The sequence below is a fragment of the Hyla sarda genome, chromosome 5, assembly GCF_029499605.1.
Source record: "Hyla sarda isolate aHylSar1 chromosome 5, aHylSar1.hap1, whole genome shotgun sequence".
NCBI lineage: Eukaryota > Metazoa > Chordata > Amphibia > Anura > Hylidae > Hyla > Hyla sarda.
In genome coordinates this window covers 366,207,269-366,233,642 of record NC_079193.1, presented here as the reverse complement: position 1 = coordinate 366,233,642, position 26,374 = coordinate 366,207,269, and the positions used below count along the sequence as shown (strand labels likewise).

Below are 26,374 nucleotides of genomic sequence, written 5' to 3'. Positions count from 1 at the left end.
CTGATTTGTAGGACGAATTATATGGCCACCACATAGGGACTTCCTGAGTGGTAGCCCATTGGGTTTTCGCATGTTGCTCATTCCTTACATGAATTCTTTAAACTAAACATATAACAATAGTTCAGAACATATTCTGCAACTTTTTGTTTTTACAGTCCTGTGGTGTTTCTGTATCCACGGAAATGTCTATCTCTTAGGTAACTTCTCCATTTATACCAAAAATTTTCTTAAGAACTTCTTGATAATGTCCCTGGGACCATGAACTAAGCTGAATCTGTGGCCATTACTATACCTATATTGGTCAGCCATAAGCACTGACAGGTGAGGTGAATGCCCTGGATTATCTGGTAGTTACAATGGCGTCTGTCAGGGCACAGGAAGGATATATTAGACCGAAAGTGACTGGTCAGTTCTTGGAAAGTTGGAAATGTAAAAAAATGGGCAAGTGTCAATATCTGAGTGGCTAGGTGGTGACTTAGCCTCCAAGTTCCCCAGATCTCAATCCATTACATAGGATGTGCTGGAGAAAGAAGTCCTTCCCATGGCGGATGTGCCCCACAATTTACAGGACTTATACAACATGCTGATCTAGAACATGTTGGTATAACCTGGGTATATACTCCATATAATTATATATGTACAGCTGGTATAAGTTATATATCTCCTGTATGTAGTGATATGGACCATGCTGGTACAACCTGGGTATATACTCCATATAATTATATATGTACTGCTGGTATAAGTTATATATCTCCTGTATATAGTGATATGGACCATGCTGGTATAACCTAGGTATATACTGTATATAATATATATGTATAGCTGGTATAACCTGGGTATATACTGTATATAATATATATGTACAGCTGGTATAAGTTATATATCTCCTGTATATAGTGATATGGACCATGCTGGTATAACCTGGGTATATACTGTATATAATATATATGTACAGCTGGTATAAGTTATATATCTCCTGCATATAGTGATATGGACCATGCTGGTATAATCTGGTATATACTCCATATAATTATATATGTACAGCTGGTATAAGTTATATATCTCCTGTATGTAGTTATATGGACCATGCTGGTATAACCTGGTATATACTGTATATAATATATATGTACAGCTGGTATAAGTTATATATCTCCTGCATATAGTTATATGGACCATGCTGGTATAACCTAGGTATATACTGTATATAATTATATATGCACAGCTGGTATAAGTTATATATCTCCTGTATATAGTGATATGGACCATGCTGGTATAACCTGGTATATACTGTATATAATTATATATGTACAGCTGGTATAAGTTATATATCTCCTGTATACAGTGATATGGACCATGCTTGTATAACCTGGGTATATACTGTATATAATATATATGTACAGCTGGTATAAGTTGGATATCTCCTGTATATAGTGATATGGACCATGCTGGTATAACCTGGTATATACTGTATATAATATATATGTACAGCTGGTATAAGTTATATATCTCCTGTATATAGTGATATGGACCATGCTGGTATAATCTGGGTATATTTATATATGTACAGTTGGTATAAGTTATATATCTTCTTGTGTACTGTATAATAGTATGGACTATGCTGATACAAGACGATGATGGTTTCCACAGAAGGTCTCAATGCATTTGTTCTCTTCTCTTTCATCTTTTCAATAGCATTATGTGGTTTAATATAGTAGTGGAAAAATAAAATTATATAACCCGTCCCCACCCCCACCACGTATTAACACAAGGAAACAACTCTGGTCTCACTTCTCAAAATTGGAAGACCTCCACTCATAGCTTCCTGTTCAGTACATGCACTGAGGAGAGGAGGACTACCATAGGACTCTATGCAGTGTATACGAGGTATGAGGAAGGTGGTGCCTCTAGGTACTGTCATGCAATACTTGAGTGCAGTTTTTCCCAACCTGGGTGCCCCCAGCTGTTGCTGGAGGCACCCTGGTTGGGAAACCCTGCTTTAGGGACTGTCAACATTTCCCATATCTACAACAGCTGATCCAAAGGGTTCCCAGCAGCAGAGGACCCCCATAGATCAGCTCATGGTCAGATGTGAACCACCCCTCAAACACGACCCTGCTTGACCACATTTTCACAAGTCTTCACACTTCTTCCTTTCTGAATGCTAAGGGATGGAAACTTCTGCAAACTTCTACTGAAGAACTTCTGTATTTATGTTACGATAACAGTATCACATCTCCAGTGCCTGTTCGTTGGAGACAGAAATAGTTCTCTTCATGAGATGGTTAAGATGATGATGGTGGTTGTTCTTGGGAACAACCTTTGTATGTTATAAAATAGTTCTCTTCATGAGATGGTTAAGATGATGATGGTGGTTATTCTCGGAAACAACCTTTGTATGTTATAAAATAGTTCTCTTCATGAGATGGTTAAGATGATGATGGTGGTTGTTCTTGGCAACAACCTTTGTATGTTATAAAATAGTTCTCTTCATGAGATGATTAAGATGGTGATGGTGGTTGTTCTTAGGAACAACCTTTGTATGTTATAAAATAGTTCTCTTCATGAGATGATTAAGATGATGATGGTGGTTGTTCTTGGGAACAACCTTTGTATGTTATAAAATAGTTTTCTTCATGAGATGATTAAGATGGTGATGGTGGTTATTCTCGGAAACAACCTTTGTATGTTATAAAATAGTTCTCTTTGTGAGATGATTAAGATGGTGATGGTGGTTGTTCTCGGGAACAACCTTTGTATGTTATAAAATAGTCCTCTTCATGAGATGGTTAAGATGATGATAGTTTTAATCATTCTTTGTTGGGAAAGTGATTTTAACATACTACAATAAAAGTCAAGTTTTAGGGGTATTTACATATAAAGGTTTTTTTTAACCCCAGGCCACGGCCCAGGGGTTTGGAGTACTTACAGTAAAGAACCCCCGTCTGTGCTGGTGTAGAAACCTTCTTTCCTGTATACGTATAGGATGACCCCTTGTTATAGATACAGTCCTGGGTATAAATAGATCATGGGAGAGATCTCTGTACGGCCCCCTGATATATTTATACATAGTTATTAGGTCGCCCCTAAGACTTCTTTTTTCTTAACTAAATAACCCTAATTCTGATAATCTTTCTGGGTACTGTAGTCCTCCCATTCCCCGTATTACCCTGGTTGCCCGTCTTTGAACCGTCTCCAGCTCCACTATATCTTTCTTGTACACTGGTGCCCAGTACTGTACACAGTATTCTATGTGTGGTCTGACCAGTACTGTACACAGTATTCCATGTGTGGTCTGACCAGTACTGTACACAGTATTCCATGTGTGGTCTGACCAGTACTGTACACAGTATTCTATGTGTGGTCTGACCAGTACTGTACACAGTATTCCATGTGTGGTCTGACCAGTACTGTACACAGTATTCTATGTGTGGTCTGACCAGTACTGTACACAGTATTCTATGTGTGGTCTGACCAGTACTGTACACAGTATTCTATGTGTGGTCTGACCAGTACTGTACACAGTATTCTATGTGTGGTCTGACCAGTACTGTACACAGTATTCCATGTGTGGTCTGACCAGTACTGTACACAGTATTCTATGTGTGGTCTGACCAGTACTGTACACAGTATTCTATGTGTGGTCTGACCAGTACTGTACACAGTATTCAATGTGTGGTCTGATAGGAAAGGGTGTTAAATGTGGTCAAGAAATTTGCACACATGCACTCTATATAGATATAGTGGCTGTATATAGCAGGGTTTGCATTGCACTGTAAAATGTTGACTTTCCCAAACCAATATATTTCCATCATATCCACATAAACATTCTGACGTGTTTTCCCCCTTATCGGAATTTAAAGGTGTTCATCAGGGGATATTAGACATGATGGCAAATAGACAATACAAAACAAGATGTCACGGGAAAGTAATATAAAAACATGCAAAATATATGTGGTAAAACCATGGTCCCAGAATGGACCACTCATTTAGGATCCCCCCAGGAAGAAGACAGGAAGCAGGTAGCACAAACTACAAATATGCAAGGAGGATCGGATGCACAGGCAGAAACTTGTTCAGCCATTGGTTTTATTGTGCCACTGAATGACGGCCATATGGCATAGTCAAGGGTAGAGAGCGAGGAACTATGGATGCTAAGGTTAGGTTTCCATCTGAACAGATAAACCTGCATATGACTCTGTATGAAATTAACAATATATATAGAGATAGTAAGGCCCCACAGACTTCTATGTATTCAAAGAACTAGACCCCTGTAGCTCAGGAGATCCTCAGAAGGCTTCAGGAAAGACAGATGTCTGGAGGCAGCACCCCTGGCTGAAGTTACAATTATATTATCTAATACCGAAATTCCGGACAAGAAAAGTAAAATACCAAAGGTTTTATTAAAGTTAAGATCGGAGAATGGGTTTCAAAGGTCCAGCCCTCTTCTTCAGGTCCATGATATAACATGTTTTATGGATCCGCCAAAGAGGGTTGGATGCTTGAAATGTGTTGTCCTATGTATACTTTTATAACACCTTTGTTATTTTTTATATATCTTGTCCACCTGATGCTGGTGACCACCTAAAGTCCTCATATAACTGTATATGGTCAGAGGTGTAACTAGTTCCCTTGCGGCCTTGGTGAGGTACTGTTTCTGTGTCCCGCCCCCCTCCACACACACGTCAACGTTTTGTAGGTGGGTAGCCAGATAAGTAGATAGGTAGGTAGAAAGGTACATAAGTAGGTAGATAGCTAAATAAATAAATAGGTAGGTAGCTAAATAAATAAGTAGGTAGGTAGCTAAATAAGTTGGTAGGTAGCCAGGTAGACAAATAAATGAGTAGGTATGTAGAGCATCAGTATGTATCAGTGTCCCGCCCCCCTCCATACACAGACGTCAATGTTAAGTAGGTAGGTAGCTAAAAAAAAAGTAGGTAGGTAGGTAGCTAAATAAATAAATAAAGGAGGTAGGTAGCTTAATAAGTAGGTAGGCAGCTAAATAAATAAGTAGGTAGGTAGCTAAATAAGTAGGTAGGTGTCATGTCTGTCTTGATCTGTATTCACACACAGCTATTGGATTGCTTGTGTGTGAACAGTTTTATGTTCCCTGGCCAGGGAATAGTTAATGTCTTTGACTTGCTAACCAATAGCTCCTTGGGTGTGTCTATTTAAAGTCAGCCCAGTCTACCCTCTGGGCTGGTGATTGGCTTCATTATATCCGGACTTTCTAAGATGCTGGATGGAGCATGCTGCATGGAGATCTTGGTGAAACACTCTTTGTTTGAGCTTTTAATCTACTATCTTTGTCTTAGCACGCACTTTGTATTTTCTGGTTTGAGCCATGGTTAGGTGGCATGCTTATTGTAGATTTTAATCTGTTTCTGTATAGTCTGTTTTAGGATTTGTATATTCTTTCTGTTATGTATCTGTTCACACTGTGTTTTCTCTTGTAACCGTTTATAAGAAGTTCTGTGTTTTATATTTCTGTTTTCCTACTGGTTCAGCTTCTGACCACACTGTGGAGTGTGCTGGTGGCCAGTAGTCTATTTGTATTTATTATTAATGGCTACTCCTTAAGTGGAGTGGAGTGTCCAGTCTTGTGTTCAGTGTGAACAGTGTTCTATATTATATCCTATGTATTTAGGCATGCCTGTTACCTGTCTATGGGGACTCAGAGGGAATTGTTATTCTTGCTTCTACTGGAGGTGTTCTGAAGGGATTGCGATTGATTCCTGTCTTGTGTTCAGTGTGAACAGTGTTCTATAAATATATCCTGTGTATCTAGGCATCCCTGTTACCTGTCCATGGGGACTCAGTGTCTACTGGATGTTTTATGTGGGATTGTGAATATTCCTGTTTAGCTATAGATCCCTGTTACTGGTCCGTGAGGATTTAGAAGGTATTGTTATTCCTGTGTCTACCGGAGTTTTTTTTTAGGGGATTAAGGGTATTCCTGTTCTGTTCTGGAGTATGTTCAGACTTATTTGTTTTTCTTTCTGGTGTTTTGAACTCTATGGGGTTTATTTACTAAGAGTGTTGTGTAGTTTTCTTTGTGGGTTTTGATTTCCGACAGGTATTATCCCAAGGTATTTACTAAGGTTTCCCTACATTTTGCACTTTTCACTACGTTTTGATTTATTTCCAACTGTTCTGATCTGTGGGGTTTTCCTCAGCTCAAATCCAACCACATTTTCTGTGGAAACCTTAGTAAATATGTAGAATTTTTTTAAAACTGTTGGGGACACGCCCCCTTTGCCGGGAACACGCCCACTTTCTCCCGTGACCATGCCCCCTTTTTGGGGTTTTCTTGTAAAATAGAAGGTTTTGTTTTTTTGGGTCGCAAATTGTGTCATAGAGTTTTATGTTCCTGTTATGTTTCTGGTTTGTGACTGACTATTTATTAGTATGTGTTCTTATTAGGCCCCTGCACTTTAGTTCAGGAAGGGACCGGCGCCCAGTTGTCGATCCACAGGTAAGGGTGGATGGACAAGTAGGCAGGGAGAGCGGTTGTAGGGACAGTTTAGGGCTCACTCTCCCTGTCCCCTGGTCGGTCCCTGACAGTAGGTAGCTAAATAAATAAGTAGGTAGGTAGCTAAATAAGTAGGTAGGTAGGTAGCCAGGTAAATAGATAAATAAGTAGGTAGGCAGTTAAATAAGTAGGAAGGTAGTTAAATAAGTAGGTGGGTAGATAGCTAAACAAATAAAGTAAGTAGGTAGCTAAATAAGTAGGTAGGTAGGTAGCTAAATAAGTAGGTAGGTAGGTAGCCAGGTAGATAGATAAATAAGTAGGTATGTAGCTATGAAGATAAGTAGGTAGCTAGGTATTAGGGATCATACTGCGCTTTGTGTTTACATGTCCCTGTTTCCGTTTCATAATGTTACATTTTTCTGTATACAAAAGTGTAGTTGACAACGCTATTGTATATGGCAAAAAAATAGAACGTATACGTTGCGGCAGGACCCATACTGATAAACATAAGCACAGTGTTATTTAGACAGTTTATAGTACTATACATATATGGGATTTGGTATTTGGCAAAGCATGCTCGCATTATGTGAGCACCGTATGGCAGTTGATAGGTATTGTGTAGCACTATACGGTATAGCATATTTTTTCCTGCAGCGTATGGCACTGTTATGTGGACATCATACTGTTTGGCTAATATATTTATGCTTCGTATGGTATGGGTTTTTATACACTCTATGGGGGGGGGGGGGGGGGCAGCACTGGCAGAAAGTACAGAACCGTCCGGGCCTGATGCAGTGACCAAAGAGTGCACACAGTCAGACAGACCTATGAGCGTGCGCTCTCACATGTCATGAGTGTGCAGTCATATTTTTTTAGAAATTACAAGAAAATTCTATAATGTAATAGTGATGGAGATTATACTGTGTAGCAATATTCAGACACTCAGTTTTGTCAGCACAGTGTTTCCCAACCAATGTGCCTCCAGCTGTTGCAAAACTACAACTCCCAGCATGCCCGGACAGCCGCTGGCTGTCCGGGCATGCTTGGAGTTGTAGTTTTGCAGCAGCTAGAAGCAGACTGGTTGGGAAACACTGGCACAAACAGAAGGGGACCAGCTTTTAGGTAAACTATTTATCTTATTGTGTCCTAGGATCAGAACCAATAACTGGAAATAGACCAGAAATGGGGAATGTGATGAGAAACTCGGCTCCACCCGACAAGATCGCAGCCACCCATACAGGTCAGTGCTTATGTTAAAGAACATGGCTATATCTATAAATGGATTTTTTTTTTATAGTCTACATTATGGCTATGTTCACACACAGCTATAATTTTTTGGCTTAAATTGTTATTTTATATATATATATATATATATATATATATATATATATATATATATGCAAAAAAAAATATATATATATATATATACACACACATATATAATTTTTTGTATATATATATATATATATATATATATATATATATATGTTTATCATTTTTATTTATCTTACACATAGCCGTAATTTTATGGCTTAAATTACTATTTTTATATATACATTTTTTTGTATTTGTGACATCTTTAGTGACATTTGGTCACATTGTCGGCCAATGTTTGGGCTGTAGCAGAAGATATACCGGTACATGTGTTGTTATTATGCCATTTCTTATTAGCAGTAGAGGCTCCAATCAAAGCATTTCCCTAATTCTCAATCTTCGGGATCATTTATACTACAGATTCTCCGCCCAAAGATATTTCAGGTAGCGATTCTATCTGGAGAGGGCGGTGGCAAAACAAACCGGCGCTAGGACCGCTGAAAAAAGTTCTGAAGAAATTTTCCTAGTGTAAATGGTGCAGCAGAATCTCATTGAAAACAATGGGAGGCTGCTGGACCTTATTTTCCTTGCAGAATTCCGCTCGGAAAAAATCTATAGTGTGGATGGTCCCTTAGACTAGGTAGCTCAAGCCAGAGATTCCGGGCGCAGCCCGAGCCGACTGATTCAGGACCGCACATAGATGGCATAGACCGCAATGTATTCCAAGCAGATTTTGAAGAAAAAATGAGATCATTCTTTCGCCGGCGCAATTTCAGCTGCGGAAATTCTGCAATGTGCACTGGGCAGAAGAGTCCCATTGACTGGTGCCAGAAAGTTATACAGATTTGTAAATTACTTCTATGTAAAAATCTTAAAGGGGTATTCCAGGAAAAAACCTTTTTTTATATATCAACTGGCTCCAGAAAGTTAAACAGATTTGTAAATTACTTCTATTAAAAAATCTTAATCCTTTCAGTACTTATGAGCTTCTGAAGTTAAGGTTGTTCTTTTCTGTCTAAGTGCTCTCTGATTACACCTGACTCGGGAACTGTCCAGAGTAGAAGCAAACCCCCATAGCAAACCTCTTCTAAACTGGGCGTTTCCCGAGACAGGTGTCATCAGAGAGGATTTAGACAAAAAAGAACAACCTTAAAGGGTTTATCCAGGAAAAAACTTTTTTTTATATATCAACTGGCTCCAGAAAGTTAAACGGATTTGTAAATTACTTCTATTAAAAAATCTTAATCCTTTCAGTACTTATGAGCTTCTGAAGTTTAGGTTGTTCTTTTCTGTCTAAGTGCTCTCTGATGACATGTGTCTCGGGAACCGCCCAGTTTAGAAGAGGTTTGCTATGGGAATTTGCTTCTAAACTGGGCGTTTCCCGATACCCGAGAACAACCTTAACTTCAGAAGCTCATAAGTACTGAAAGGATTAAGATTTTTTAATAGAAGTAATTTACAAATCTGTTTAACTTTCTGGAACCAGTTGATATATAAAAAAAAGTTTTTTCCTGGAATACCCCTTTAACGTCAGAAGCTCATAAGTACTGAAAGGATTAAGATTTTTTAGTAGAAGTAATTTACAAATCTGTTTAACTTTCTGGAGCAAGTTGATATATATATATAAAAAAGTTTTTTTCCTGGAATACCCCTTTAATCCTTCCAGTACTTATCAGCTGCAGTATGCTCCAGAGGAAGTTGTGTAGTTCTTTCCAGTCTGAACACAGTGCTCTCTGCTGACACCTCTGTTCATGTCAGGAACTGCCCAGAGTAGGAGAGATTTGCTATGGGGATTTGCTCCTACTCTGGAAAGTTCCTGACATGGACAGAGGTGTCAGCAGAGAGCACTGTGGTCAAACTGGAAAGGACTACACAACTCCCTCTGGAGCATACAGCAGCTGATAAGTACTGGAAGGATAAGGATTTTTAAATATGGTACCAGCTGATTTGAAATCATTTTTTATTTTCCACCGGTGTAAAAAAAATAAAAAAAAAAAATAAAAGCCCCATGTGAAGAAATGCAGATTTTTTTGCTGCATTTCCATGCAGTGTGTCCTTATCTCAGGTATATAGCTCTAGCCAAATAAAGATCTCCCCAGTCTATGTCCTCCATCTGTAGAATTACTATACTGGTAGAATATCATATGATGTTCTATGTTCTATATTTATTTCTTTATTTATTTTTTTACCAGCAGCAGCAGGTACAGAGAGTGATTTTCTGGCCGTTCTCTATGACTATCCCCCGTCTGACATCAGTGAGCCAATATTTTACTTTGGAGAGAAACTTCGGGTCATTTCAGAGTAAGTTATTATTGACCGAGTTCTGTGCGTAAGTTGTGCCAAAACTACAACTCCCAGCATGCCCGGATAGCAGAGGTTCAGTAATTTCACAGTACACTGCAATACATTACCTTAGTATTGCAGTGTACTGTACGAGCTATTATGTAATCATACAGTCAAGTCCCTCTTGTCAAGTTCCAACCAGATAGCCTCCAGCTGTTGCAAAACTACAACTCCCAGCATGCCCGGACAGCCTTTGGCTGTCCGGGCATGCTGGGAGTTGTAGTGTTGCAACAGCTGGAGGCACACTAGTTGCAAAGCACTGTGGTTAATCGCAAGGATATGTTGTCACTGTATAATAAGTGGGGGGTCCAACCTCTGGAAACACCTCCGATCCTATGAATGAGAATGGTGCAGTAGGGGCACAGCGCCCCCTTCTGAGATTTTCACCTGCACAGTGGCGCTCTCAGCCACCCGTCTCTTTACAGAACGGCAGCGAGACCCATTTACTTGCATGGAGGTTACACTGTAGACAGGGAAGGGAAAAACTGAAATAAGGTGCAGGGACATACTGTAGTCAGGTCCAGGGGGAAACAGTAGTAAGGTGTGTGATGTCCCAGTACAGGACATGGTCCTGTACTACCCTTAGGCCCTGTCAGGTTGAGACCCTAAGTGACCTGGGGGCTACCCTGCAAGGTCTCCCCCTGTTGTTTCCAGAATGTTGTGTATATATCTTTAATGCCTAGACAGTCTCCTAATTTATAGATAGAGCAAAGGGCCTGTTGGAGGTCTCAAGGACCTGTGAGTCTGTCACATGTTATTTTATGTTGTCACATGATTTGTCACATGTTCTCCCAGAGAGTACCAGCTTCACCTATGACCCGCAGATTGAGCAATGGGCTTTAGTCCAGGCCCCCACTATATAAAGGGGTGGCCATTTAACATTTATGCTCTTCTGCTGCAAGCAGCTCTTGATCTTACCATCTGCTACTGAGCACAGCAAACACCAGAGATCTCAGGGCAAGTGATCAGCATCTGGAAGACCCCAAAAGCTACAGTCATTCCAGTAAGTCTCAAGTCTATGTCTGCTGTCACTGAAACTAGTAAAGTCCTGCATATAGTCAAGTCAAGTCCAATTTCAAGTCAAGTTTATTACAAGTATATTGGTCCAGCAAGCTGCGAGGTCCTCTGGGTCCTGGCCACCTCTCTGGGAATTCTGGCCTTAGCTGTGAAGATAATTCAACTGTCTCATACTCAGTAAAGCCTCCGTTTGACCATAACTGGTTGTGGACTCTCATTTCACTACTAGCAACTGGGATAGCGGAGGAAGCGGGCATGTGGTGTTCCGGAACCCTAAAACCACACTGGCGTCACGAACACTAGGGGTTAAAGGGGTTATCCAGGAAAAAACTTTTATATATATATATATATATATATATATATATATATATATATCAACTGGCTCCAGAAAGTTAAGCAGATTTGTAAATTACTTCTATTAAAAAATCTTAATCCTTTCAGTACTTATGAGCTGATGAAGTTGAGTTGTTCTTTTCTGTCTAAGTGCTCTCTGATGACACCTGTCTCGGGAACCGCCCAGTTTAGAAGCAAATCCCCATAGCAAACCAATTCCACTCTGTGCAGTTCCCGAGACAAGCAGAGATGTCAGCAGAGAGCACTGTTGCCAGACAGAAAACTACAAACAACTTCAGCAGTTGATAATTATTGAAAGGATTAAGATTTTTTTATAGAAATAATTTACAAATCTGTTTAACTTTCTGTAGCCCGTTGAGATATATATATATATATATATATATATATATATATATATAGACAAATATATATATATATATAAGTTTTTTCCTGGAGCACTCCTTCAATACCATCTTGCCCCTGGGGTTAATACCATCTGATCCCACCCCTCACACCGCTACACCCGTGGTCCTGCCATACACTGGTGGTCCCCCACAGGTGCAGGGACAAACTGTAGTCAGATGCAGGGAAAAACTTTAGACAGGGGAAAACTGTATTTACTGTAGTCAGGTGCAGGAAAAAACTGTAGTCAGGGAGAAACTTATTTTTTACTTTCTTGTACTATCATAGATGTAATACTATATAGCAGTGGTCTTCAACCTGCGGACCTCCAGATGTTGCAAAACTACAACTCCCAGCATGCCCGGACAGCCAACGGCTGGAGGTCTGCAGGTTGAAGACCAGTGCTATATACTATTACAACTAACACCCACGAGTGATGAAACGAAAAGGCTGTGGGATGGTAATGTGGTGTCCCGGTACCGTATTGCATACCGTACCTAGTGTGGTGGTCCCCAAAGTCAGAGTAACTATGCTCAGGTAGGGTCCCCCAGGTGGGACAGTCCCTAGTCGCCTATTCTCTACTCTAATTCTATAATGTTAATACATGTATATATTTAGTAATAATGTATATTTAATATAATGTATAGTACTTACCTTGTTTAGTGTCGCAGGACCTTCGGTCATGTGACCATGTTAATATCCTCTATGGTATGTTGGAGGACCTTTGGAGGTCCTTGGGTCACGTGTTACCCATAATGCTTTGTAATGGTGATTGACACAAGTATTGGACCAATTAGCACTTGTCCAGCCCCTGCCCATATAAGGGAGCTGTAGCCAATTATCGCTCTCTTGGGTTGCTGCTCTCGTGGATGCCGGGCTAGCAGGACGGATCTGTGCAACTTTCAAAGACACGCTAGGCCTGAAAACCTACCGGCCTCAGCGGAACTAAAACCGTGAGTTCTAAACTACCCCCGCTAAAGCTAGCGTGACTACTGGACCGCAACTAAATCCCCTAAATCCAGTGGAACAGCGCATATTATCCTAAAGACTCTAAATTGCTAAAGTCCCAACCTTTGTCAATCTCCAAAGAAAGCTTGCATGTATAGCAACTGTTCCGGTTATGAAGCTTGCATAAAATCTTCAGTAAACGTTACAACTGTTTCAGCAAACTCTCTGGTTGTGGATATTCCATTATTATCTACCTCCCTATGGCTCTTGGGAAGCGTGGCGGTAGGACAAGCATTACTGAGGAGCCCTCACCCTGGCATCACGAATAGGAAGGGTTAACAAGCACCCTTTAGTCACCGCACAGCTACACTCCCAATACCCTACTCCCCCAGGCTATCACTGTAAGATGTGGATAAGTGATGTGAAAGGCCATAAATTGTATTACGTTCTCCTATTACCACCTCTGCACAAGCTGTATACACTGTATATGAAGTTGTGTAGTGAGGCCCACAGTGGTGCAGGTGGGTTAACATAGATAATAAATTTAGATAATAAATGCAGCAGAATCGCACAATGGAAAATAATTTTCCTGTAACTGAGAAAAACAAAAAAACCTCAAAAGGTGTTAATGCAAATTAAATACCGAACGCAAAGACGTAACATAGAAGTAAAGTAAAACGCTGTATAGTCAGGGACATATATATATAAACCGACGGAGACTTGTCATCTATACAATCAAAAGGAGATCAACAACTTTGTAAACCTGTGTTTTACTTAATCTCCAGTTACATCCATCACTGCATTTATTAATTTGCTAATATCCTGGTAATTTCACTTTTAAAGGGGTACTCCGACGTTGAGACATCTTATCCCCTATCCAAAGGATAGGGGATAAGATGCCTGATCGCGGGGGTCCCACCGCTGGGGACCCCTGTGATCTCCCATGCTGCACCCCGTTAGAATCAGTCCCCAGATCGTGTTCGCTCCGGGTCTGATTACTGGCGATCACAGGGACGGAGCATAGTGACATCACGGCTCCGCCCCTGTGTGACGTCACACTCCGCCCCCTCAATGCAAGCCTATGGGAGGAGGTGTCACGCCCCTCCAATAGACTTGCATTGAGGGGGCGGAGCATGACAACACATGGGGGCGGAGCAGTGACGTCAATATGCTCCGTCCTCGTGGTCGAGATGGACTCAGCCTGAGGATCTCTAGCGGTTCCGGAAGCCGCTAAAGGCGGGTGCTGCATGGTAGATCCCGGGGGTCCCCAGCGGTGGGATCCCCGCGATCTGACATCTTATCCCCTATCCCTTGGATAGGGCATAAGATGTCTAGGGGCAGAGTTCTCCTTTAACCCCTTAACGACGCAGGACGTATATTTACGTCCTGCGCCGGCTTCCGCGATATGAAGCGGGATCGCGCCGCGATCCCGCATCATATCGCGTCGGTCCCGGCGCTAATCAACGGCCGGGACCCGCGGCTAATACCACACATCGCCGATCGCGGCGATGTGCGGTATTAACCCTTTAGAAGCGGCGGTCAAAGCTGACCGCCGCTTCTAAAGTGAAAGTGAAAGTGACCCGGCTGCTCAGTCGGGCTGTTCGGGACCGCCGCGGTGAAATCGCGGCGTCCCGAACAGCTGATCGGACACCGGGAGGGCTCTTACCTGCCTCCCCGGTGTCCGATCGACGAATGACTGCTCCGTGCCTGAGATCCAGGCAGGAGCAGTTAAGCGCCGATAATGCTGATCACAGGTGTGTTAATGCACGCCAGTGATCAGCATTAGAGATCAGTGTGTGCAGTGTTATAGGTCCCTATGGGACCTATAACACTGCAAAAAAAATGTAAAAAAAAAGTGTTAATAAAGGTCATTTAACCCCTTCCCTAATAAAAGTTTGAATCACCCCCCTTTTCCCATAAAAAAAATAAAACAGTGTAAAAAAAATAAAAAATAAACATATGTGGTATCGCCGCGTGCGTAAATGTCCGAACTATAAAAATATATCATTAATTAAGCCGTACGGTCAATGGCGTACGCGCAAAAAAATTCCAAAGTCCAAAAAAGCGTATTTTGGTCACTTTTTATATCATTAAAAAATGAATAAAAAGTGATCAAAAAGTCCGATCAAAACAAAAATCATACCGATAAAAACTTCAGATCACGGCGCAAAAAATGAGTCCTCATACCACCCCATACGTGGAAAAATAAAAAAGTTATAGGGGTCAGAAGATGACATTTTTAAACGTATAAATTTTCCTGCATGTAGTTATGATTTTTTCCAGAAGTGCGACAAAATCAAACCTATATAAGTAGGGTATCATTTTAACCGTATGGACCTACAGAATAATGATAAGGTGTAATTTTTACCGAAATATGCACTGTGTAGAAACGAAAGCCCCCAAAAGTTACAAAATGGCGTTTTTTTTTCAATTTTGTCGCACAATGATTTTTTTTTCCGTTTCGCCGTGCATTTTTGGGTAAAATGACTAATGTCACTGCAAAGTAGAATTGGCGACGCAAAAAATAAGCCATAATATGGATTTTTAGGTGGAAAATTGAAAGGGTTATGATTTTTAAAAGGTAAGGAGGAAAAAACGAAAGTGCAAAAACGGAAAAACCCTGAGTCCTTAAGGGGTTAAAGGGGTACTCCCGTGGAAAACTTTTTTTTAAAATCAACTGGTGCCAGAAAGTTAAACAGATTTGTTAATCACTTCTATTAAAAAATCTTAATCCTTCCAGTACTTTTTAGGGGCTGTATACTAAAGAGAAATCCAAAAAATAAATGCATTTGCTCTGATGTCATGACCACAGTGCTCTCTGCTGACCTCTGCTGTCCATTTTAGGAACCGTCCAGAGAAGGAGAAAATCCCCTTAGCAAACATATGCTGCTCTGGACAGTTCCTAAAATGGACAGCAGAGGTCAGCAGAGAGCACTGTGGTCATGACATCAGAGGAAAGGCATTTCTTTTTTGGGATTATTCACCAAAAAAGGATGGAAGTAACTCCAAAAATTTACCACCAAAATAAAGTAGAATATGTCACGAAAAAACTATCTCAGAATCAGAATATTCAGTAAAAGCGTTTTCGCGTTATGAATTCGTAAAGTGACGGTGGTCAGAATTGAGAAAAAGGGCTCAGTCCTTAAGGTGAAAAAGTGCTGCGTCCTTAAGGGGTTAATGTCGCTCCCTGCTGGTTCAGATTCTCTCTCTTTTTTTTTTTTAAATAGTACCTGTCATCAAAATATATTTTCTAAACTTACTCAGATTACATTCCCTAACTACTCCTAACATCCCCCATTAAAAAAAAATTCAAGCTTTAAAAAGCTGTGTATCATACCTTTCCCCTTGCACACATTGTGTGAGCTCCCGGCAGGAGAAAGTGGGCGTTCCCCAGCAGACGTGATGTCACTGAAGCCTGTGAGAGCTTTGCCTCGCCATGTCCCGCACCCACTTCCTGAGTTTGGTCTCCTGCCAGACCAAACTAACTGTTGGACTTGCACAGGGAACAGAATAGAGCCACCTAGTGGTCATTTTTTCAAATCACATTAAAAACACATAAAGGTTGAGAATTTTAACAGCAAGTAAAAGAAATAGGGACAATATATTAAAATATTAGTTTGATGACAGGTACTCTTTAATACACAATGTACTGTAGTATAGGAGGAGCATAAATAGGAAAAAAAAAGGAAAGGCTCCATAGCAAAATTCAAAAATGGGCCTCCTCAACCGGAGCTCTCTAGAGATCCTCTATCAAATGCATGGGCTGTCTCTGTGGCTCATATACCTAAGATGAGTAGTTTGGAATGCAAGACACTAGGATGCACCAGTTAAAGAAGTCAAAAGAAAGCAAAGTCCTGAGTCAGCTGACCTCCTGTGAACTAAAAGAGGACATCATCACCTAATTATTCTGCTAGCTCCCAGGCCTCTCTCCACCCAGATCTGTACACTGCTGCCATCTCTATGAGATCAGTATATATATTAGTTATACATCTCTCCTCCAGCTCTATCTGTACACTGCTGCCATCTCTATGAGATCAGTATATATATATTAGTTATACATCTCTCCTCCAGCTCTGTCTGTATACTGCTGCCATCTCTATGAGATCAGTATATATATTAGTTATACATCTCTCCTCCAGCTCTGTCTGTATACTGCTGCCATCTCTATGAGATCAGTATATATATTAGTTATACATCTCTCCTCCAGCTCTATCTGTACACTGCTGCCATCTCTATGAGATCAGTATATATATATTAGTTATACATCTCTCCTCCAGCTCTGTCTGTATACTGCTGCCATCTCTATGAGATCAGTATATATATTAGTTATACATCTCTCCTCCAGCTCTGTCTGTATACTGCTGCCATCTCTATGAGATCAGTATATATATATTAGTTATACATCTCTCCTCCAGCTCTATCTGTATACTGCTGCCATCTCTATGAGATCACTATATGTAGTAGTAATACACCTCCCCTACAGATCTATCTGTATACTGCTGCCATCTCTATGAGATCAGTATATATATTAGTTATACATCTCTCCTCCAGCTCTGTCTGTATACTGCTGCCATCTCTATGAGATCAGTATATATATTAGTTATACATCTCTCCTCCAGCTCTGTCTGTATACTGCTGCCATCTCTATGAGATCAGTATATATATTAGTTATACATCTCTCCTCCAGCTCTATCTGTACACTGCTGCCATCTCTATGAGATCAGTATATATATATTAGTTATACATCTCTCCTCCAGCTCTGTCTGTATACTGCTGCCATCTCTATGAGATCACTATATGTAGTAGTAATACACCTCCCCTACAGATCTATCTGTACACTGCTGCTATCTCCATGAGATCAGTATATATATATATATATATATATATTATTTATACATCTCTCCTCCAGCTCTATCTGTATACTGCTGCCATCTCTATGAGATCACTATATGTAGTAGTAATACACCTCCCCTACAGATCTATCTGTATACTGCTGCCATCGCTATGAGATCAGTATATATATTAGTTATACATCTCTCCTCCAGCTTTGTTTGTATACTGCTGCCATCTCTATGAGATCAGTATATATATATATATATATATATATATATATATATATTAGTTATACATCTCTCCTCCAGCTCTATCTGTATACTGCTGCCATCTGTATGAGATCAGTATATATATATTAGTTATACATCTCTCCTCCAGCTCTATCTGTATACTGCTGCAATCTTTATGAGATCACTATATGTAGTAGTAATACACCTCCCCTACAGATCTATCTGTATACTGCTGCTATCTCTTTGGGATAAGGATATATACCGTGTGTCCCCGAAAATATTTATATTAATTTTTCTTCAAAAAGACTCCCCATGGCTTATTTTCACGGGACATCTTATCCATGCATGACGCCCTACATGTCAGCTGCCATCCTGGGACCCACCGCCGCCGCCTCACAGAAGTCACGACCCTCTGATCAGCTGGGACACGCTGCCCTGTATGTCAGCTGCTGTCCCGGGATCAGCTGGGACACGGGACCCGCCGCTGTTGTAGGGACATCCCTAATGGTACAGTACCTGTCAAGAAGGGCTGGTCGTCTTTATTAGCTTTAATAAGCCACGCCTACCACCACGGCTTATTTTCGGCGGTATGGCTTCTATTAAACGAATGGATAGAACTGCTGGTATGGCTTTTCTTATGGCTACGTCTTATTTTTGGGAAAACATGGCAGTACATATACACCTCCTCGTCAGCTCTATCTGTATACTGCTTCTATATTTATGGAATCAGGATACAAATAGTAGATATATACATCTCCTGAGGCTATGTTTACTGTTTTTTTTCTGTTTTTTCCCTGATTTTCTCAGAATCGTGGCAAACGGCAAGTGTACAAATCATGGTAAAAAATGTGTCATGAAAATCACAGCGGAAACAGACAAAATGCCGTAAAAGCACGTGAAAATATTGTTAAAATTTGAATTCTTTAGGCTGTGTTCACGCATTGAGTTTTAATAAAACACCTCAATTGTCAAAGGTCAAATCACTTTCTCCTCGTGGCAATAATTCTCTAAAAAACACAATTTGAATAAGAATAAGTATTAAAACTGTGCATAATACGGACTGACCTCAACTCAATTATGAGTCTAATGAGTTCACCAGGCTGTGCTCCAGCACCAGTAGCCTAATTAAATCACCAGGTGCAGTGATCAAACTTCACACCCTCAGCCAGAGGATTCACAGGAAAAATAGGCAGCGTTAAAGAACCATTTCAATGATAAATTTACATCCAAAAAGGATGGCCTATCTAATGCCTGCCACATCAGGTAAAACAGGTAAGCACAAGGCACACCTGAATGTTTCCGGAGTGCTTCTTTAGGCAGATAGAAGTCCATATATTAGCACAGGCAGCCTAATTCTTAATGTAGCTTTGATGATGCTTAGAGAAGAACTGTAATATTTGTTTAAGCTATATATTAATGTTCTGTAGTATTCTATAGTATCTGTTTGTTCACAGACCTTTTTTTTCTTCTTTCCATTACAGTGAAGGAGGATGGTGGAGAGTGGTGTCCCTTAAAACAGGGCGTGAAAACTATATACCAGCCAAATGTGTGGCAAAAGTCTACCACGGGTAAGTACAAAGCTGGTCATAACAACTCAACAAAGCTACTATCATAATTGTATGCAGTATTCGAGCTTTAAAGGGGTACTCCCGCTGAAAACTTTTTTTTTTTTTTAATCAACTGGTGCCAGAAAGTTAAACAGATTTGTAAATTACTTCTATTAAATAATCGTAATCCTTCCAGTACTTATTAGGGTCTGTATACTACAGAAGAAATGGTTTTCTTTTTGTAACACAGTGCTCTCTGATGACATCATGACCACAGTGCTCTCTGCTGACATCATGACCACAGTGCTCTCTGCTGACATCTCTGTCAATTTTAAGAACTGTCCAGAGTAGGAGAAAATCCCCATAGAAAACATATGCTGCTCTGGACAGTTCCTAAAATGGACAGAGATGTCAGCAGAGAGCACTGTGGTCATGATGTCAGCAGAGAGCTCTGTGTTCCAAAAAGAAAACCAATTCCTCTGTAGCAGACCCTAAAAAGTACTGGAAGGATTAAGATTTTTTTTAATAGACGTAATTTACAAATCTGTTTAACTTTCTGGCACCAGTTGATTAAAAAAAAAAAAAAAAAGTTCTCCACGGGAGTACCCCTTTAAAGGGGGTACTCCGCCCCTAGACATGTTATCTTCTATCCAAAGGATGGAAGATAACATGTCTAATCGCAGGGGGGTCCAGCCGCAGGGGACACCTGCAATCTCCGCCTCAGTACCCTAGACATCCGGTGAATGAATCGAACTCTGGTCTTTGCCGGATGACTGTTGACCACAGCCGTCACGCCCCCTCCCATAGAGATAAAAGGAGGGGGCTTGGTGTGACGTCCCAGGCTTTTGTGTTTATGAACGCCGCAGCGTCGTGCCGGAGATCGCGCGGGGGTTCCAGTGGCCGGACCCCCGCAATCCCCTTTGGATAGGGGATAACATGTATAGTGACGGAGTACCCCTTTAAGGAAAAGTCTCTTACTTGCTTTCTTCAATTATTTAACTCCCTGTCCCATTAGTCTCCCAAATGTTTAGTGCAGTGGTCTCAAACTGTGGCCCTCCAGATGTTGCAAAACTTCAACTCCCAGCATACCCGGACAGCCGTTGGCTGTCCGGGCATGCTGGGATTTGAAGTTTTGCAACATCTGGAGGGCCACAGTTTGAGACCACTGCAATAGTGCTGTATGTTAAAGGGGTACTCTGATGGAAAACTTTTTTTTTAATCAACTGGTACCAGAAAGTTAAACAGATTTGTAAATTACTTCTATTAAAAAATCTTAATCCTTCCAGTACATATTAGCTGCTGAATACAACAGAGGAAATTATTTTCTTTTTAGAACACAGAGCTCTCTGCTGACATCATGACCACAGTGCTCTCTGCTGACATCTCTGTCCATTTTAGGAACTGTCCAGAGCAGCATATGTTTGCTATGGGGATTTTCTTCTACTCTGGACAATTTCTAAAATGGACAGAGATGTCAGCAGAGAGCACTGTGTTTGTGATTCAGCAGAGAGCTCTGTGTTCCAAAAAGAAAAGAATTTCCTCTGTAGTATTCAGCTGCTAAAAAGTACTGGAAGGATTAAGATTTTTTTTAATAGAAGTAATTTACAAATCTGTTTAAATTTCTGGCACCAGTTGATTTAAAAAAAAATTTAAAAAAAAAAGATTTCCACCGGAGTACCCCTTTAAATCCAGAAAGAAGGTGAAAGGAAGGAGTGGAGGGAGATGCGGCTGCACTGTCCTTCCCTCAATGTGTAGGAGACTCATGCTGTGAGAGGGGAGGAGGGAGCAACAGTGTAAAGTATCTGATTGGCTTAGCGCACATAGCACAGTACTTGTAGGGTAAACCTGCTGCTTTTACTTCTTAGGTGGCTGTTTGATGGAGTTGGGAGGGAGAAGTCTGAACAACTATTAGAGCTCCCAGAAGTGAAGACCGGGTCGTTCATGATCAGGCAAAGTGAAACAAAAAAAGGTAAATTCCAAAAAAATGCTATTTTTGATTTATTACAAGGGTCCAGTGACATCACTGTGTTTAGTATCCCTGTAATGTGACATCACTGTGTATTATCCCTGTACTGTGACATCACTGTGTGTATTATCCCTGTACTGTGACATCGCTGTGTGTATTATTCCTGTACTGTGACATCACTGTGTATATTATCCCTGTACTGTGACATCACTGTGTGTATTATCCCTGTACTGTGACATCACTGTGTGTATTATCTCTGTACTGTGACATCACTGTGTGTATTATCCCTGTACTGTGACATCACTGTGTGTATTATCTCTGTACTGTGACATCACTGTGTGTATTATCCCTGTACTGTGACATCACTGTGTATTATCCCTGTACTGTGACATCACTGTGTATTATCTCTGTACTGTGACATCACTGTGTGTATTATCCCTGTACTGTGACATCACTGTGTATTATCCCTGTACTGTGACATCACTGTGTATTATCCCTGTACTGTGACATCACTGTGTATTATCCCTGTACTGTGACATCACTGTGTATTATCCCTGTACTGTGACATCACTGTGTATTATCCCTGTACTGTGACATCACTGTGTGTATTATCCCTGTACTGTGACATCACTGTGTATTATCTCTGTACTGTGACATCACTGTGTATATTATCCCTGTACTGTGACATCACTGTGTATATTATCCCTGTACTGTGACATCACTGTGTATATTATCCCTGTACTGTGACATCACTGTTTAAATTATCCCTGTACTGTGACATCGCTGTGCGTATTATTCCTGTACTGTGACATCACTGTGTATATTATCCCTGTACTGTGACATCACTGTGTGTATTATCCCTGTACTGTGACATCACTGTGTGTATTATCCCTGTACTGTGACATCACTGTGTGTATTATCCCTGTACTGTGACATCACTGTGTGTATTATCTCTGTACTGTGACATCACTGTGTGTATTATCCCTGTACTGTGACATCACTGTGTATTATTCCTGTACTGTGACATCACTGTGTATTATCTCTGTACTGTGACATCACTGTGTGTATTATCCCTGTACTGTGACATCACTGTGTATTATCCCTGTACTGTGACATCACTGTGTATTATCCCTGTACTGTGACATCACTGTGAATTATCCCTGTACTGTGACATCACTGTGTATTATCCCTGTACTGTGACATCACTGTGTGTATTATCCCTGTACTGTGACATCACTGTGTGTATTATCCCTGTACTGTGACATCACTGTGTATTATCCCTGTACTGTGACATCACTGTGTATATTATCCCTGTACTGTGACATCACTGTGTATATTATCCCTGTACTGTGACATCACTGTGTATTATCCCTGTACTGTGACATCACTGTGTATAGTATCCCTGTACTGTGACATCACTGTGTATATTATCCCTGTACTGTGGCATCACTGTGTATTATCTCTGTACTGTGACATCACTGTGTATATTATCCCTGTACTGTGAAATCACTGTGTATATTATCCCTGTACTGTGACATCACTGTGTGTATTATCTCTGTACTGTGACATCACTGTGTATATTATCTCTGTACTGTGACATCACTGTGTGTATTATCTGTGCTCACAAGGAGGGAGCAGAGAGTGCGAGGGTGGGATTATGGGGCTCCCTGGTCTCATTCCTCAATGGTCCCCCCAGAAATGGAGCAATATTGGTGATATTAGAAGCATATGAGTGGTTCTATATCTCTTTACTAGCAGTATACAACTAATAATGCAGAGCTGGTAAGCATACCGCAAAATGCAAAGAGAATATAGTGGGCATGCTTAGTTCACAATGCCCATGGCTGAAGACCTGGTACCAAAGGCGTGCGCACATGGTGTGACGGGTGTGCTTAGGTACACCCTAATCAAGCCTCAAACTTGAGGCTCTGTCAAATCCATGCTGCACTGCCAGTGTAGGGCGGACATGCTCCTCCTCTAGGACGGACATGCTCCTCCTCCTGCCAGTGTAGGGCGGACATGCTCCTCCTCTAGGACGGACATGCTCCTCCTCCTGCCAGTGTAGGACGGACATGCTCCTCCTCCTGCCAGTGTAGGGCGGACATGCTCCTCCTACAGGACGGACATGCTCCTCCTCCTGCCAGTGTAGGATGGACATGCTCCTCCTCCAGACCTCCCCTGTAGCATGCGCGGCGCGGAACGCGCCGCGCATGCTTCAGGGGAGGTCTGGAGGAGGAGCATGTCCGTCTTACACTGTGCTGCGATATCGCTCGCATAGTGTAGGAGGATTGGATAGTGCAGCACGGAGGTGATAGAGCCTCAAGTACAACACTGTGCCTATGGTGACGTCATTTTGTTTGTATTGATATTTATATGAGTGCAGGTCTGTTTATGTATGTGTGCATGCAAGCAAGAGTGTATATGTGTGTATGTATATGTATATATATATATATATATATATATATATATATATATATATATATAGTAAATTTGAGTAACTGTATTAGTCCAGTGATACAGATGCAAATCATAAAATGTTGCAAGATACTGCAACATTTTATGATTTGCATCTATCTATCTATATATATATATATATATATATATATATATATATATAGATAGATAGATAGACGCACATGCACGGCGTGAGTTTGTGATTTAGGGTGCACACCCTAATGCAATAGGCTGCGTAGATATAGAGGAGAGAACAGTGCAGGAAGATATTTTATACTGTAAATACTGCTGCACTGGCCTGTTCTCTGCGGTACAACTCAACTCTCTGCATAGCGCTGCTTTGTGACTTTCCAAATTCATGTTATAGTTGTTCCATATTTCTTTTATCTACAGGATCCTATTCATTATCTGTCAAACACAGACAAGTGAAACATTATAGAATCTTCCGTTTGCCAAACAACTGGTATTATATCTCCCCACGGCTGACCTTCCAATGTCTGGAGCACCTTGTGAATCACTATTCAGGTGAGCAGCAGTGTACGGTAATGTATAGGACCCACTATCTTGTGCTCGTACAGACTACTATTACCATTATGCTGCTTCCTAAGTACAAGAATATAACTACTATAATACTGCTCCTATATACAAGAATATAACTACTATACTACTGCCTCCTATATACAAGAATAGAACTACTATAATACTGCTCCTATATACAAGAATATAACTACTATAATACTGCCTCCTATATACAAGAATATAACTACTATAATACTGCTCCTATATACAAGAATATAACTACTATAATACTGCCTCCTATATACAAGAATATAACTACTATAATACTGCTCCAATATACAAGAATATAACTACTATAATACTGCTCCTATATACAAGAATATAACTACTATAATACTGTCTCCTATATACAAGAATATAACTACTATAATACTGTCTCCTATATACAAGAATATATCTACTATAATACTGCTCCTATGTTCAAGAATATAACTACTATAATACTGTCTCCTAAATACAAGAATATAACTACCATAATACTGCTCCTATATACAAGAATATAACTACTGTAATACTGCCTCCTATATACAAGAATATAACTACTATAATACTGCTCCTATATACAAGGATATAACTACTATAATACTGCTCCTATATACAAGAATATAACTACTATAATACTGCTCCTATATACAAGAATATAACTACTATAATACTGCTCCTATATACAAGAATATAACTACTATAATACTGCTCCTATATACAAGAATATAACTACTATAATACTGCTCCTATATACAAGAATATAACTACTATAATACTGCTCCTATATACAAGAATATAACTACTATAATACTGCTCCTATATACAATAATATAACTACTATAATACTGCTCCTATATACAAGAATATAACTACTATAATACTGCTCCTATATACAAGAATATAACTACTATAATACTGCTCCTATATACAAGAATATAACTACTATAATACTGCCTCCTATATACAAGAATATAACTACTATAATACTGCCTCCTATATACAAGAATATAACTACTATAATACTGCTCCTATATACAAGAATATAACTACTATAATACTGCTCCTATATACAAGAATATAACTACTATAATACTGCTCCTATATACAAGAATATAACTACTATAATACTGCTCCTATATACAAGAATATAACTACTATAATACTGCTCCTATATACAAGAATATAACTACTATAATACTGCTCCTATATACAAGAATATAACTACTATAATACTGCTCCTATATACAAGAATATAACTGCTATAATACTGCTCCTATATACAAGAATATAACTACTATAATACTGCTCCTATATACAAGAATATAACTACTATAATACTGCTCCTATATACAAGAATATAACTACTATAATACTGCTCCTATATACAAGAATATAACTACTATAATACTGCTCCTATATACAAGAATATAACTACTATAATACTGCTCCTATATACAAGAATATAACTACTATAATACTGCTCCTATATACAAGAATATAACTACTATAATACTGCCTCCTTTATACAAGAATATAACTACTATAATACTGCTCCTATATACAAGAATATAACTACTTTAATACTGCTGACACGATGCCGGCTGGCAGGAGGTGGATCCTCTGTGCCAGAGAGGGATTGGCGTGGAGGGTGCTAGTGGACCGGTTCTAAGTCACTACTGGTGTTCACCAGAGCCCGCCGCAAAGCGGGATGGTCTTGCTGCGGCGGTAGTGACCAGGTCGTATCCACTAGCAACGGCTCAACCTCTCTGACTGCTGAAGATAGGCGCGGTACAAGGGAGTAGACAGAAGCAAGGTCGGACGCAGCAGAAGGTCGGGGCAGGCAGCAAGGATCGTAGTCAGGGGCAACGGCAGGAGGTCTGGAACACAGGCTAGGAACACACAAGGGAACGCTTTCACTGGCACAATGGCAACAAGATCCGGCGAGGGAGTGCAG

At 40.3% G+C, this 26,374-nt stretch overlaps 2 protein-coding genes across 4 annotated transcripts in view; one reads left to right on the top strand and one right to left on the bottom strand.

The window, feature by feature from the left end:
• The window catches only part of TG (thyroglobulin), a 249,246-nt gene that overhangs the window by 107,672 nt on the left and 115,200 nt on the right, over positions 1 to 26,374 (bottom strand). The window lies entirely within an intron of this gene.
• The window catches only part of SLA (Src like adaptor), a 59,721-nt gene that overhangs the window by 16,221 nt on the left and 17,126 nt on the right, over positions 1 to 26,374 (top strand). The window contains exons 2-6 of one of the 2 annotated variants that reach the window (XM_056522796.1): positions 7,620 to 7,709; positions 9,979 to 10,084; positions 19,371 to 19,457; positions 21,302 to 21,405; positions 24,250 to 24,381. In XM_056522796.1, the coding sequence (XP_056378771.1) occupies positions 7,652 to 7,709; positions 9,979 to 10,084; positions 19,371 to 19,457; positions 21,302 to 21,405; positions 24,250 to 24,381 (487 nt within the window). In that variant the 5' untranslated portion in view covers positions 7,620 to 7,651. Of the gene's footprint in view, positions 1 to 7,619; positions 7,710 to 9,975; positions 10,085 to 19,370; positions 19,458 to 21,301; positions 21,406 to 24,249; positions 24,382 to 26,374 lie in introns of both variants that reach the window. The other variant, XM_056522795.1, reaches the window with a different exon arrangement.